The sequence below is a fragment of the Myxocyprinus asiaticus genome, chromosome 23 (assembly GCF_019703515.2).
Source record: "Myxocyprinus asiaticus isolate MX2 ecotype Aquarium Trade chromosome 23, UBuf_Myxa_2, whole genome shotgun sequence".
Classification (NCBI taxonomy): Eukaryota; Metazoa; Chordata; class Actinopteri; order Cypriniformes; family Catostomidae; genus Myxocyprinus; species Myxocyprinus asiaticus.
Window position 1 is genome coordinate 12,528,286 of NC_059366.1, and position 15,274 is coordinate 12,543,559.

Below are 15,274 nucleotides of genomic sequence, written 5' to 3' on the forward strand. Positions count from 1 at the left end.
AAATCGGCTCACTGTATATTATCCCGCTTATTACATGGATACTCTGCAAATATATAGATAAATGGACATAAAGATTGATTTGTGTTGAAATGATGTAATTATGTGACAAGAAATAAATCACTGACAGCTGAAATCCATCTCTGGTTTGCGTCGGAGCTGCTCATTATCCAGTTTATTACAAGACTACTTGCTATATAAATAAATAAATGGACATAAAACATTGATTTGAGTGAAATAATTTTATTAGCTTACTAGTGTAGATTTCACAACGATCCGAGAAGCAGGAAAGATGACTCGCAACACCCAGATGACCATTCTGATACGTCTTAATCCCCGGATGTGCGGTTGTTACTCAGAGATATCAGACCGCTAGATTGCGCCATTGACTAATCACAATCGAGTATTCCACAGCGCCATGTAATAAATCATTGCATCTTATAGATCATTTCATAATGATATTCATTGGATTGGGAAGTGATTTTGCTTTGACAATTCTGAGTTATAAAAATGCCACTATCGGAAGTGCTTCAGGGCCAGACATGTGCAGTGGCGTTGTAATTCCGTTGTTATTGTTGATGTCCATGAAAATGCTTTATTGTTATTGTTGATGTCCATATCATTAGTTCTTCTGGTGTTTTGGAATAATGGCATCAATTCTAATGTCTCTCAGTTGAAACACAGTAAACATATTTTAGGTTGCTGTGCTTACACCTAAACAGGCTGCATATTTATTGATTTATTTCAATCATTGTTGTTTCTCTAAAATAACATATTGTAGGGACACTTATTCAATTTCTAACGACAACATATATGAACATTTGTACAATACATTCCATGTTTCTAAGGCCACTAGGAGTTTGTGATATTCGAGTAAGTTTGAGTTAGTTCTGAATTTTGTCATTCATACTTTTGCACCATCCGACACATGGTGAAAACAAATATAAAATTAGATCCATAGCCATTAGGTTTGTTCCCAACTTTGTTATTGTTCCTGTACAACCTAGCCCTCTTTGTTTCATTTCCAGCATCATAGCTTTGTATCTTCCTCGTCAAAAAACAAACACATCCATCAAACTGTGGGCGGCCAGCTGTCAGGGATGTAACTCAGTCTGGACACTTGACCTTCCACAACTCCTGGTTGCTGCCCCAGCCTGAGGATGAACAGGGAGGCTGGCCTGCCACCTGTGAGTAACCAGAGAGCAGCCCCTGAGGCTTGGGCTCAGACTGACACACAGCCAGGTACACAGCACAGTGAAATTGGAGAAAGGAGGTTTTCTCTGGATGGTGATCGCTTTGTGTCATTAGCACATAATCAATCCAGATCAATAAACAAATGAGCCTGGGCATGACAAACATGCTCTTTAATGATGACTTTTTTAGTGGCATTGGTTCCTCTTCCTGAAGTATTTTTCTCATTAATTTGTCAAAATGGTGGTACAATATAAAACTCCTGACTTATAGTCATTTATTTTAAGTATAAAACGATATATTAAAAACTATTGGAATGTTTTTAAGATTAACACATTTTAACTGTATGACAATTTTTCTTCAAACTGAATTGGGTAATCTTTAAATGGTGTACATTATTAATTCAGAATAAATGTGAATTATCTAATTGAAATTAATGAGGTGTATGAACTTTGAAAACAAAGTTCAGTCATGATGACTCTTGGAAAGATTTAGCATGTTAATGTATGACATCATGATAGGATTTTGGTCTTGGAAGACTATACTGCTGCAGATCAAGTTCGAAGACTTCTGAAGATGAAGACTGCTAGAACATATGCTGAGTTAAGAAAAAACTCTCACAGGCCCTGTTTACATGCACTTAAGAAAACGGTTTATTTCAGGGTTTTTGCAGAAAGCGGCTTTCTGAAATGGCATGTAAACGAGAATGCGAGTTTCCTTACGCCACTTAAGGGATTAAGAGAAAGCAGTTTAACACACCTAGGTTTCTCCCGAAGAACATGGCTTATCTGGCCATGCAAACACATAAGCGCCGTTCTCACAGGTTTTTGAAGAGTGCGCATGTGCGTGAACAGACCGGGGTAACACTCATCATCGGATGGAGCTGAACAAGAAGTAAACAAAGAAGAAAGACTTCAACATTTCCGGGAGTACAGTAGGGAAAGCACAGACACAATAAAGTATACTCATTTATAAACATCAGTGTAAATTATTGACTGTCCCTTACCTCCATGTATATGCGCTCGTACACTGGGGGAAAACCGGTGTTTTACGTAAGAGAGAAAACCCCACTATTGCTGCGCAATTCTGCTGCAGGTCGCAACAGAAAGTTAAGGAGACAAACACAGCAACAACTGTGGGATATATGTAAATAAAGCGAAGCAACAGAGAGTAAAATTGCAAAGTCTTTCTCAGATGCCGTGTTTGTTATTTACACAGGCGTCGCGGGGATATTAAGTTGCTATGGAGAAAGCTGCTTTCTCACCAAGCCGCACATATACACGAGTTAAGAGTATGCTGCTTATGCAGTACATGTAAACAGGAACACAGCTTTCTCTCAATAAACTGTATCCTGGATGTCTCAACCGAGTGGAGAACGTGAGATTACATCTGTATCCATGGCAACGCGAATACATCACACGAGTGACCACTTGGACTCCACCCTCTCGTGAAGCTTTGGATTATATAGTAGTTAAAAAGTACTTATATATTGATCTCTTTTCGCACCAAAAATTATTGTGTCGCTTTAGAAGACATTAATTTAACCGCTGGAGTCGTATCGATGACGTTTATGCTGACTGTCTGTGATTTTTGGAGCTTCAAAGGAAAAATATTAATTCACTTGCATTTTAATGACCTACTGAGCTAAGATATTTTTCTATTTTCTTATAAATGTGTTCTGTTGAAGAAAGAAAGTCATACACATCTGGGATATCATGAGGGTGATTATCCCTTTAATTTAAGTTCCACAATATATAAATAAATATAACAAAATATTTTTAGTTGTAAAATTGAAAACATTCATGATTAGTGTATTCAAATCAATGTTTTGTATTTTTGAATAAACCTATATTCAGACAAAAAAAGACAGTCACTGACCCAATTAATAAGATCTACATGAATTTCATTATTCCTGTAGTCACTCTCGTGATTAGTTATAGTCATTTAGTAATACTGTTTCAATACTCAAGCCTATAATGCTTTAATGGAAATTATTTGTAAGTGAATGAGAACAACACTAAGCTGAAATATGCGACGAGAGCAGAAAGACCTGTTTTAAAGAACAGAAATGGGAGGATGACAGAAGTATCCCATTTAAAAGAATACTTGTGCATCTGTGCTAAGAACAATTGTGGGCATGTATACTGTAGATGTAAGGAAACAAGAATCCCACTTATCATGCTTACATAACTCAATGGTCTATGTGTTCTGCACTATCCCTAATTAACTTCTTGATCCCGTCATCAAACAGAACCGATTAAAATAGCACAGTGCTGTTTTCCATGAGGCTTTAGACCCACGTCCGGAAGCTCCAACAGCCTCCCCAGAAACTCAAACAACGGCCGGCTGCTAGGCAACCACAGCAGTCCCGGAGAAAATTGAGCAAGGGTTTAACCAACAGCGCTGCAAATATTACATAAGATCTGACTTTGAGTGTTTGAGCTAGTGGGCTGGCACTGATATTGAATGCATAGAACAGGAAAAAACTCAGGACAGGATTTCAAAATCATTCTTTATTGGAAGAGTGATCTTCAACCAACACACAGTGCAGCCAATTATCAGGCATATAAATACTAAAAGAATTTAAAGTGAGCTGTGGCTGGAATGATTCAAGAATTTTGTCCCTGAGAAACAAAGGAGAGCTTTTGAATTGTTTTGTAGCATACTTGAATTCAAAAGTGTTGCATTTCAAAGAAAATCCTTCATGTGTTTGGACATCCTGTGTTCAAAGATGCAGTATGCATAGTGGTGTACTGTATGTTTATGATATTCCATCATTCATTCCAATCATTCCTTTCATGTACATACATGTATTAGTGTGTGTACGTGTGTCTGAGACACTATGGACGGGTGTCAGAGTTCTCGTGGGATGATGGTAAAGGGTCGTATGGGGCAGCTGGACTCCAGCTCCAGTGCTGTGAGGAAGCAGTCGGGAGCCTGTGGGCTGCCTCTGCTCTGCAACGCCTCCCCCAGACCACTCCAGGCCTCGTGCGCCGTACTCTGGACCTGTATTGCATCCCTCAGCACCTTCTCCCCGAGACCCACACGGCCTTTGCGAACCAACAACTTACCCTGTGGACAGAGAGTGTGTGTGTGTGTGTGTGAGAGAGAGAGAGAGAGAGAGAGAGAGAGAGAGAGAGAGAGTTACACTGTTTCTCTTCTGCATTCTCGTGGTGTATTCTGATTGGACTGTTCCTTTTTTATATATTCTAGGTAAAATCACAGATGTTTGTGGAGATGTAAAACATAGATTGTGTTTACAGTCAATGTGGGGTGTTTGTAATGGTGTGTGGATGTTACGCATCCTTCTATGAATGTAAGTGTGTTTGTATGTGTAAAGTGGAGAGCTGTCAGTTAGAATAACATGTTCTTCTTGTTCTCCTCTGCAGCCCAAAATAGTTTCTGACTCAGAACTGAGTCAAAATCATCATAAACTCCATCTAATTTTATTGTTTTCATACTGAGCTAATGGTATCTGATAAACAGATAAGGTCAGTCTCTTTAATGGGCTGTACTGTTATTTCAGTTGTTTTTGATTGTTTCGCTGACAAAACAGTCAGCAGACAATAAAAATCTACAGAAAACATTTTCATTCCTGTCAAAAATCAAATATGGCACTTCTCTGCATAAGGTATATCATGTAATGTGGCAAGTTGTTCTTAAATGTTAAACTTAAGGCTATTGGCTATTTAAAAAAAGGGGAGGATCCCTTTGATATGCCCCACCCCAAATTCCCATTTAAAAAAGAAATACGTCAACAAAGGAGTGAAAATTGCACACGTCAAGCCACTTAATGGGGTCTTTCAAGGAATATTCCGGGTTTAATACAAGTTAAGGTCAATCATCTGTATTTGTGGCATAATGTTTATTTATATAGAAAAAGTTTCGACACGTCCCTCCTTTTCTTAAAAAAAAGAAGCAAATATCGAGGTGACAGTGAGGCCCTTACAATAGAAGTGAATGTATGCATATATACAGTATAACAGTGTAACAATGTTTTGGCAATGTGAAGCTTTTTTACCATGCCAATAAAGCCTCTTGAATGTGAAATCTAAATTAGAGATAAGTACATATTCAAGTCTTATTTTCCTTTCATTATTCTAAATTAAATGTGCAGTGCTGTTTAGTGTTTTTAGAACAATGTTGTATGTGTTTTATGCATGTGCATTTCAATGCATTTGTGTACGCCTAGGGTAAATCTGTGTCCTTGCTGTACCTAACCCTGCAAACAACAGCATGATTTACTCATTGCAATTACATTTTCATCGTCCTCTCTATAAGCACGCGCACACAGACAGACACACACACTTGTATTTGTCAGTGGCAGCAAATGACTGCTGATTATACAGCCACTTCACAAGCACATCAGTCAGGAGAATGATTCCCCCGGGGAGAGCTGTGTCTGAGCCTTATACCTGAATGGCAGCGGAACGGAGACAACACAAACAGGGATCGGTCAAGTGTAAATAGGGTATACTTCACAGTGTTTGCTGGCAGCGTTGGGCATAAAATGGCAATATGACACTTTCTGAAAGCTTAAGGTGGCAGAGGTGCCACTTGAAATCCTGGTGTAGGGTCACGACCCAGCGCAGGCCTGTATCTGAACCCTGCTAATCCAACGCGATACTGATCCGATCCAGCTGGGATCAGCAATGATTACATGAGAAAGTGCCAATACTAGACAGAGAACACACACACTGCACACACACACTACACACACACACACACACACACACACACACACACACACACACACACACAGAGTAAAAACAGTATTTCATGTGTTTGCACACAGACATAAACATACATGACTACAACATTAATTTACATACACACACAAATAGAGCAGACACACTAAAATACAGCAAAACACTACACTCTGTCCATTAACTTTTATCAGGTATTGTTCTCTGGTGTTATCAGAATTCATCATATTTTAGGTGTTGGAGTAATTCAATCAATAGCCTTCAATTTAGTCTGACAAATTCAACATTCCGCAATGGGTCATACACTGTTGAGCACAATTAATATATCTAATAATATCATAAAACCATAGTTTGCATAATTTGTTCTGTATTAAAAATCTATATATTTTTCACATTTATGACAATGAACCTATTTAGCCTTAGTCATGTTCTAAATTTTGCAGTTTATCATGCAGTTCATGGTAATATTAATACATTTCATGATTGATTTTAACTACATATTTTATATTTTTGTAGAATAAACCATTTTGGTAGTGTGTTGGGTAGCCACCTGTCTAAGTAAAATCTGGGTCCTGAAGCAAATATCTGAGTAACACTGTTCTAGCTAACTGAATTCAACAGGTTACATTGGAGAGATGGTGCAATGAAGTCCTTGTTGATTGTAATGGACCCTTTTTACACTTCCGGGTTTTGAAATGCGGAAGTAAATGATTGCAGGGTAAACTTCGATAGTGGTGAATGGGTGTAAATGGGAGAGCATGGCAAATATAATTTTTGCTTACCCATTTGCTCCAGCATCAAAAGAAAACTGCACTATTTTGTTTCAATGACTTTCCAAATGAAGATAAAAATTGAGAACGACAGATTATGACCATCAGAAGAGAGAAGATGGCAAATTTACTGTCACTCTCTGAGCAGCTGGATTAGAAACAGGGAACCGCAAGTAACGAAAATGAAAACCAAGAACGAACTAATTGTTTTGCAGAATGAAACCGAAAATGGGAAAAAAGTCCCTCTGGGGTCTGAGGGTGTTTTGGGCCCTGGAGAAGTTTTGACATGCCTTGACATTTGTGCTTTTTCAGTTGCTTAAAAACATATTAATGGTTAATGTCTGATAACACTGTATTCAGCACAAACTGGGCTACAATAATATGTGAACAACATGTATGTACATGTTTGTATTTTTCAGAAAACAACGTTTATGTGTGGTAAAAAAAAAATGTCACTGAAATAAGGCGATATATCACATACTAAACATTTGTTCACAAGACTTTTGAGAACTGGATCTTGTAGCCTAGAGTTTTTGCTATAAAATGATGTGAAAACCATCCTGATCACTCATTCATACAAAACAATATAGTCATTTAACTTTTGTAAGACACTTTTAGTGTTAGAAAGGTCATATGCGAGGAGGTGTGGATGATCATGAATACTGGTGTGATTCAAACCTGAGGAGACAAAGACCCCTCCCCTGAGAGAGAATGAATGTGAGGAGACTTAATGATTGACTGTATTGTTTGTAACTTATTCACAAAATCAAGTTTAAGTTAAAAGAGGTAATCTGACTTTACATTTTCTTTACATAAAGACTTCACTTAAAAACTTTAGACCTACACTACCTTTTAAAGTTTTAGATCGGTAAGATTTTTAAATGTTTTTATAAGAAGTCTCTTCTGCTCACCAAGGCAGCATTTATTTGATCCAAAATACAGCAAAAACAGTGATATTGTGAAATATTTTTACAATTTAAAATAACTTTTCTATTTGAATATATTGTAAAGTGCAACTTATTCCTGTGATCAAAGCTGAATTTTCAGCATCATTACTGCAGTCTTCAGTGTCACATGATCCTTCAGAAATCATTCTAATATGCTGATTTACAGCACATTTTACACATTTCCACCCAAACAGATATTTGCAAGCACAAGCTTTGTTGATGATAATGAGGCAGCATAAACACTTGTTAAAATATAATCTAAACATTCATATTATTTTTATATCATAATACATATCATATTTATATCATACAGCATACAAATTAAATACCTGCTTTAGCCGAAACAACATTTAAATGTAACTTAAACTTGCCTATTAGGACATATTTCAAATTTCAATACTTTGAATTCTGGCTGGCAAGTCTGGAAATAGTCCAACTAGTAAAATATGTACGTTTATATAAAATAGAATGTCAACTAATATGTAAGTAAAACTAAATGACTTACTCATCCGAAATTGTATCCTTGGCTGGATCAAGTCGCTCCTCAAATGTTCATCGTTGGATTTCTGCTCTTTCTCTTAGGAAAATGTGAATTCTTCATCACTATCCAGGTGCTTCCTCACCTGTGTAGCGTGCCATCTTCCAAACGTGCAGGAAAGTGAATGAACTTGATGTTTTTAAGGCACTGTTGGGGGCGTTTACCATTTGAATTGATTGCCTCAGCACATTACCGTATGAATAGCGCGCTCTGCTGGTGGGTGTGTTCACATTAGCAATAATTAGCTGAACCCGGAGAAACTGTACATCGCTTTGTTTCATACAGATTACATTGCAGGAGAATATAGACATTTTTAGCTTTCTTTAGACATATGTTTCATGTTTGTCTGATAAGTATTCGCAGAGTTTCAGTTCATTTTTGTGACGTGTTTCAGAAAGATGCTCGTGGAGACAGAGACGGCTGAAAGCACACCCTGTTTATTTTCTTTATTTTACAAAAGCACATGGTTTTGTTGTTATTGTGAGTGCACACAAATAAAAGTAGACCCTTTATAGTCTCTAATGATGTCTTACACTTATCTGTATGCCCAAAAATGACGGAGTATTTTAAGTTGTTTCCGCTGCTATGAGGAAAAAATCTAACAGGACGCGCCGGCGTCCAGAATGGAAACTTTCTTTTTTAATGTTGGTAACCGGTTAATAAACAGTTAATTTCGTTCTGATTGACAATGTTGCATCACACATTTCTTTTCCTTAATGCACGTTGTGGATGTAGCCTTCTGTGATATGCTATAGACCTTTTAGACAACCATATAAATGTAATTACTACGTATACATGCACGGTTAATCCAGGTAGAAGGAAAAAAATATAGGACGTAAAAAGTTAATTTCGCAGTTGTTTCTAAGTCTTCACTGAATTATTGACATGATGCATTAATACAAATTCAATGCTCCCAGGTTCTGACTGAGAAGCAGATCTGTAATTAAAACAAATAATTAAAATAAAATAATAAAATAATAATTAAATGTTTAAAATAAAATAATTCCTCCCGCATAAGATGACTGCCAAAGCAGTGTGTGCATTTATGCAGGAGAAAGAGATTTTGGCTATTAAATGTATTTTGTAAACATTTTTTATATATATATATATACACTATATTGCCAAATGTATTCGCTCACCCATCCAAATAATTGAATTCAGGTGTTCCAATCACTTCCATGGCCACAGGTGTATAAAATGAAACACCTAGGCATGTATACTGCTTCTACAAACATTTGTGAAAGAATGGGCCGCTCTCAGGAGCTCAGTGAATTCAAGCGTGGTACTGTGATAGGATGCCACCTGTGCAACAAGTCCAGTTGTGAAATTTCCTCACTACTAAATATTCCACAGTCAACTGTCCGTGGTATTATAACAAAGTGGAAGCGATTGGGAATGACAGCAACTCAGCCACGAAGTGGTAGGCCACGTAAAATGACAGAGCGGGGTCAGCGGATGCTGAGGCGCATAGTGCGCAGAGGTCGCCAACTTTCTGCAGAGTCAATCACTACAGACCTCCAAAGTTCATGTGGCCTTCAGATTAGCTCAAGAACAGTGCGTAGAGAGCTTCATGGAATGGGTTTCCATGGCCGAGCAGCTGCATCCAAGCCATACATCACCAAGTGCAATGCAAAGCGTCGGATGCAGTGGTGTAAAGCACGCCGCCACTGGACTCTAGAGCAGTGGAGACGCGTCCTCTGGAGTGACGAATCACGCTTCTCCATCTGGCAATCTGATGGACGAGTCTAGGTTTGGCGGTTGCCAGGAGAACGGTACTTGTCTGACTGCATTGTGCCAACTGTGAAGTTTGGTGGAGGAGGGATTATGGTGTAGGGTTGTTTTTCAGGAGCTGGGCTTGGCCCCTTAGTTCCAGTGAAAGGAACTCTGAATGCTTCAGCATACCAAGAGATTTTGGACAATTCCATGCTCCCAAATTTGTGGGAACAGTTTGGGGATGGCCCCTTCCTGTTCCAACATGACTGCGCACCAGTGCACAAAGCAAGGTCCATAAAGACATGGATGAGCGAGTTTGGTGTGGAAGAACTTGACTGGCCTGCACAGAGTCCTGACCTCAACCCGATAGAGCATCTTTGGGATGAATTTGAGCGAAGACTGTGAGCCAGGCCTTCTCGTCCAACATCAGTGTCTGACCTCACAAATGCGCTTCTGGAAGAATGGTCAAAGATTCCCATAAACACACTCCTAAACCTTGTGGAAAGCCTTCCCAGAAGAGTTGAAGCTGTTATAGCTGCAAAGGGTGGGCCGACGTCATATTAAACCCTATGGATTAAGAATGGGATGTCACTTAAGCTGCATATGCATCTAAAGGCAGATGAGCGAATACTTTTGGCAATATAGTGTATATTTTGGGGGATTTATTTAATATTAAGGATACATTTATTGAAAAGTTATTTTATATAGATTACCGTATACTTTGCTTGTTAAGATTTTTATCCAGAAAATTCCCTCACATTGTGAAAAAAATAAAAAATAAAAATTGCTTATTTTCACTAAATTTGGTCGAGGCAAGTCCCTTATTTTGAGCTTGTTTTTCCAGACCAGGTCCCTTTTTTCTTGAGAGATCTGGTAACATTTCATCTGATATTTCACCCACCTTTAACATAGAGTACTGTCATTTTAAAAAGAATGTTATTAACCGTTCTTCAATTTTGTTTTAACTGATAACCAATTGGAAAGGAGGCAGCGGAATGCCAGAAAAAAAAAAAAAAAAAAAATACAGTTTCTGCACAGAAAAAAACCAAATGAAAAACATTTTGTTTTTAGTCCCTGATCAGAAACCTCATCGCATCTGTGGTAGCTCGCTTTTTAAAACAAACTCTAGGGTAATATAATACAAAGTATAATTGGCGGTATGAAGTATAAAAGTATGCTAAATAATTCAAAAATTGCAAATATAAAAAAAGTTTGCTCGATTTATGCTGCTAAATAAGGTGGAAACGCGTCTTCACAGTCTCTGAAAAGGGTCCATTGGGGCATCGTCCTTCCCTGAAACTGCGACGCGAGCACCACCTTACTGCAAAAACTGCACAGCGATGGTCAAGTTTCCCGCATCCTGTATGAACCGACCCTGCACTCCTAACACTCTTTCTATGTCTCATTATCAGCTCTCTTGCACTGTGGAATACAACTGCCTGGTTGCTAGGCATCCCATACAGGCCTGAGAAGGAGTGAATTGTTATAAATAACGTATTTGCATAATCTAATCAAATGACAGGCCAATGGAAAAGAGCCAGAGAGAGTGCCATAGAAACACAGAGAAAGGAATTACAGATATGGAAAGACACATACTGTACATAGGCAGAACAAGTATAATATGGTGTGTGTGGGGGGGGGGGGGGGAATTGTCCAGTACTCACAGAGCACACAGGCTGATGTGGTTAAACTCATATGACATAAGATCCAAGACTTGCACTGAGTCTGACTCAACACGTCTGACATCCCTAAATCAATAATACCCAGCAAGATACCCTGAGCAATGACTCAAAACACACACTAACACACATATTCATGTGGATCCCATGGTAGCACATTCATATATGCTGTGAGTTTCTATGATGTGACTAAATTATCTGTATAAAAAATGGTGTAGTAGGAATACTTTAATTTGCTTTTCTGCAATAGGTGTCTAAGACATCACTGGTAGAGTGTTAAGCTGATTAATGTTCATTTGTAGCCCTCCCATTTTAATGCTTGATGTGTTGTTAATTATACAATACCAATTTGCCAATAAATAGATGAAGTAACATTCAGTCTACTTCTTTAATCATTAAAGAAAATGCAAAACTCATGATCAAATGTGGAGACAGTTGCAAAGTTTTTGTTGACTTTCATTTATGCTAATTTTTTTATTTACAGTTAAAAATACTGTATTACAGTAATGAGAATCTAATGAGTAGTGCTGATAAGTTACTCAAAAGTAATCCATTACAAATTACTACTTTAAAAATTACTAACTACTTTTCTTGATTGGAACTTGATTGGAAAAGTAATTACATTACTAATTAAGTTACTCTCTAAAACACTTTTCACAGAAAATATTTGTTTTTCCGCTCAACAATTTCAAAATAATGTCTATATTTCTTCATTGTTCATTGTCACACACAAGTCATACACTCAACACCACACGTTTTTCCCCTTACAATGACTCATTAGGAGGCGCATGACCTTCAGCAGTCACAGAAATGCAAACGGGCGTTGCCTGGTTTTAATCTATGTATTCACAAGTGATATGATAGGTATGGGTGAGAAACAGACCAATATTTATGTCCTTAATGTTTTAGGGTGAACTATTCCTTAAACTTTGCAAGACCCTGTCAGCAGAATTGAGAGGCTCCGAAATCCATTGTTCACGATCTCTCTGAGGAAGAACTGCTTAAACGAGAGCATTGCTGCTCTACTGCGCTCATCATAGGAAGTGTCACAATGAACAAAAATGGGTTAACAGCTCCCCATTGAATCCAGCTGGTGAATTCTCTCAAAACTACCTCAGTTCAGACAGAGCTCCTTAAAGGAACTGTTCACCTGGAAATTCTGTCACACAGTAATTTACTCACACTTATCTCATTGCAACATAATCATGTAGAAAGATGGCATGTTGTTTCCGAGAGTCCCAGTACACTAGGATCGGTCACATTATGCCGACTCACAGACAAGCGGTATCTCTTATCAGATATTTTTGCATTGGCTCCAGCAAGCTTACCTTCCCGTGTGGCGCGACCGAAAGCTTGTTGCCTCAACAGTGCAGGAGACCCGTGTTTGTATCCTGCATTGAAACCAAGTAGTAATCGCATTCGCATAATCAGTGAGGAGCATGACTCACGATTGCATTTTGCCCTCTAACATTATATTTTTATTCCACTGATGGTTAGGTTAAGGTTTGGGTTGGGGGGTTCAGTTTATAAAATATTCATTCCTCTTCACTATATTACAGCCTGTACAGCTGAAAACAACTCGCCTCACAACTCGCTATTGGCGCCCCTCTGTGGACATTTCATGCTGAAAATGGAGCTCACACATGCCCTTACGCCTGACAACACTTACTGCTTTGGCCACTGGAGGCAGTGATTCGACATTTCGGTAAACAGAAGGACTTTGAAAGAGTACTGTTTCAGATTTCACTGTGAGATCAGTCTTTCCAAACCAGTAAGACTTTAATTTTTCTTTACTTTTATCTTTTTTTCATACAATAAACGCGAATGGTGACTGAGGCTAACATTCTGCCTAACATCTCCTTTTGTATTCCACATTTTTGGGTGAACTATCATCCCTTTTAGTCTGATGGTTTAATGCAAACACAGTGGTGCAATGTTCTAATGAAGACAGGGTGTGTATGCAGGGCATCACCAGCAAGCTCAGAATTAGTTCTCATCAGCTCTGGGAATTGATAGTGTACGTCTTTTGTCCAAAAATAGCGGGGAACCGTGCTCTGATTGGCCAAATTTAGGGAGAAAATGGCCTAGCTTCACTCCGATTACTCCAGTGAAGATGAGTAACGAAGGGCCTGACATTATGAAGTCACAATGAGAGAAGAGAGTGGAGGCAGAGCTAAAGTTAGCTCAGATATCACTGTGGGTTGTACAGCTGTATATATGTACAGTAAGCTGCATATGCACTGGCTCAGTCGTCATTTCAGGTCAGCCAGGTCTTCAAAGCTTTTCTCATTGCCAAACACAAAAAATATTTTTATATGCACAACCATCAGATGTTATTATGTGTGATGCTGTTGTTTACGGTATGTGTGTCTGTATTACTCACCAGGTGCAGCAGTATATGGTGTCCTCTGGGGTTTATGGCGAGAGCTTCGTCATACAGGGTCTTGGCCTCTGTGTCGTTGCCCTTGAGCTCAGCCAGACGGCCCTTCAGCAGCAGCACTGAGTGTGAGGTGGAGTGGAGAGTTCCTGCCTCCTGCACACAGAACTGAGCCTCCTTCATCCTCCCGTCAGCCATGAACAACTCCCCTGTTCACATATGACATCACAAAGCAGAGGAAGTGAACACTCACTATGACATTGTTAATAATGTTTCTGATGTCGTAATCGTTTCTGTGACATCACAAAAAAGCATCAAAGACAGTGATCTTTTACTGTGGTATCAAAAATAACGATTCTGATGTCCTAATTGGTTTTGGTGACATCACAAAGACACATAACATATGGCAAGTCGAACTGACTTTTCAATTTTCACTAGTTAAAGAGCTAATTCCAGAAATCAGTAATGGAATTACTACTAGTGAAAATGCTAATGTTTGATATTAATAATTAGGTTTGTACTAGTAAAAAATTTCATTCTTAATATAATTTTTTTTATTTCAACCAGTAAAAACTAATGTATTGACATATTTAACTGCATTTTCACTAGTAGAATTTCACAATAATTACATACTCATGCAAATGCCCATTCCTGATATTAACAATTGAATTACAACTAGTAAAAGGCACATTTTTTAAATCTGGTGGTACTTGTGGCAATGTTAATTTCAGATATCTGTATCAGTGATTGGAACTAGTAAGCAGGGCCAGCCTGTGGCGCAGGAAACATAGGCGGTTGCTTAGCGTGCAAAATTACAGGGGGGCACCGCACGAGAGGATTTTTTATTTTTTGTCAGAAGTGTGCCTTCTCATGATGACTGTGCACCCCTCTGACCCTGTGTTGAGCGAAATACGCCACTAACATCCTTTCAGTATTATGGTTACATAGGATGACCATACGTACTTTGTTCCCAGACATGCCCTCTTTTTTGGAGCTGAGAAAATAGTCCAGTCGGGATTTCAAAATTGCCTAAAAATGTCCGGGATTTGGCTTTGTATTCATATTCATGTGCTCTCTACAGTTAGGACTGTTATACATACATACTGTGTATTTGATACCGCGCATCATTTTCTACGTGTTGTCCATATGTGATTACTCTGGCTGAGAGCGGCAGAGTGCGCACTCTTTCAAAGTACTTTTTTTACAAACTCTCTCTCGGCCACCCGCTCTCTGCGTATGTGTGTGTGCGTGTAAAAGATCGACAGATTGCTCTACAGCTAGAAACATCAATAATGTAAGTACACATTAAAAGTATGCTCCCCAACTCTGCAAATTATTAAATGGAACACCGGTTTC

The 15,274-nt window shown here is 38.5% G+C and overlaps 1 protein-coding gene across 1 annotated transcript in view; it reads right to left on the reverse strand.

Annotated features, from left to right (window-relative positions):
• Positions 1-3,705: 3,705 nt before the first annotated feature.
• Positions 3,706-15,274, reverse strand: part of ttc7a (tetratricopeptide repeat domain 7A) — a 49,033-nt gene continuing 37,464 nt past the window's right edge. The window contains exons 19-20 of the mRNA XM_051651191.1: positions 13,925-14,127; positions 3,706-4,260 (exon numbers count right to left, since the gene is read on the reverse strand). Coding sequence (XP_051507151.1) covers positions 4,042-4,260; positions 13,925-14,127 — 422 coding nt within the window. The 3' untranslated portion in view covers positions 3,706-4,041. The remainder of the gene's footprint in view (positions 4,261-13,924; positions 14,128-15,274) is intronic.